The sequence below is a fragment of the Myotis davidii genome, unplaced genomic scaffold, assembly GCF_000327345.1.
Source record: "Myotis davidii unplaced genomic scaffold, ASM32734v1 scaffold398, whole genome shotgun sequence".
NCBI classification, from domain to species: domain Eukaryota; kingdom Metazoa; phylum Chordata; class Mammalia; order Chiroptera; family Vespertilionidae; genus Myotis; species Myotis davidii.
In genome coordinates, this window is record NW_006290024.1 from 44,015 (window position 1) to 45,040 (window position 1,026).

A 1,026-nucleotide genomic window follows, 5' to 3' on the forward strand; every position below is an offset into this window, starting at 1 on the left:
TCCCTGGCACGCATTTCTCCAACCTCCCCCCTCTCTCACTTTCCCTGGTTAAACCCTCCACACCTAGAGGTCTCCGCTCACACCAAGCTGAGGGGGCGCCTTGGTCTCTCCGCTGCAAGTGCCTGGTCAACTGTATCTTCCACCGCAATGGGGCGCTCGGCCAGCTCAGCGCCCAGCGCCCTGCTCAGCGCTCCTTAGGATCAGTGACTAAGAGGAGAAAAGAGGGCAGGAAGGAGTGCATCTTCCCTCCTCCGCCTCACCGGGGCTGAAGAACTCACGGCCCATAGTGGGGACATGGGAACACCTGGTTGGGGCGCCCCCTTTCTCCCTTTCTCTTTTTGGCTCCTTTGCGGCCGCTTTCCCAGAGGCCCAGCAGAAGGGCCTGGGCGGGGAGCTGGGCTCAGTTCCCTCCAGACTCCCAGCGATCGATCGCCAAGGATGCTGAGCCTCTTGTGTGGCCTGCAGGTGATGGAGTTCCAGGCAGACGTGAAGGAGTCCCTGGGGCCGCTGCTGTTCTTGAAAATTCGCAAAAAGCACTTCCTGCAGGATGATGCCTGGTTCTGCAACTGGATCTCCGTGCAGGGCCCTGGGGCCGGTGGGGAAGAGTTCAGGTTCCCATGCTACCGCTGGGTGGAGGGCAATGGCGTCCTGAGCCTCCCCGAGGGCACAGGTGAGCGCAGGGTGGGGTGTGAGGAGGCCTCTGGGGCCAAAGAGAGCCTGGGGCTGGGGGAGAGGATAAGAGGGAACAGGGTGTGAGGGCAGAACCTGGAGGGGCATGATGCTGAAGGGTCACCCCTCCCCCAAAGGGTGGGCAGAGAGGCACCCCTGGCAGGGACTGGGGAGGGGGCCAGAGGCTCTCAGGTGAAGCCTCTTTGTCCATGCCCTTGTCCACGCCCTCCTTCCTCCTCTAGGCCGCACATTGGTAGAGGACCCTCAAGGCCTGTTCAAGAAACACAGGGAGGAGGAGCTGGAAGAGAGAAGGAAGCTGTACCGGTTAGCCTTACCCTGCCCTGACCCCCCCCCCAC

General features: G+C 62.3%; 1 protein-coding gene across 1 annotated transcript in view; it reads left to right on the plus strand.

The window, feature by feature from the left end:
• The first annotated feature begins 438 nt into the window (after positions 1-438).
• LOC102769401 (arachidonate 15-lipoxygenase) overlaps positions 439-1,026 on the plus strand; it is a 7,543-nt gene continuing 6,955 nt past the window's right edge. Inside the window, exons 1-2 of the mRNA XM_015563267.1 lie at positions 439-670; positions 912-993. Of these exons, the coding sequence (XP_015418753.1) occupies positions 439-670; positions 912-993 (314 nt within the window). The remainder of the gene's footprint in view (positions 671-911; positions 994-1,026) is intronic.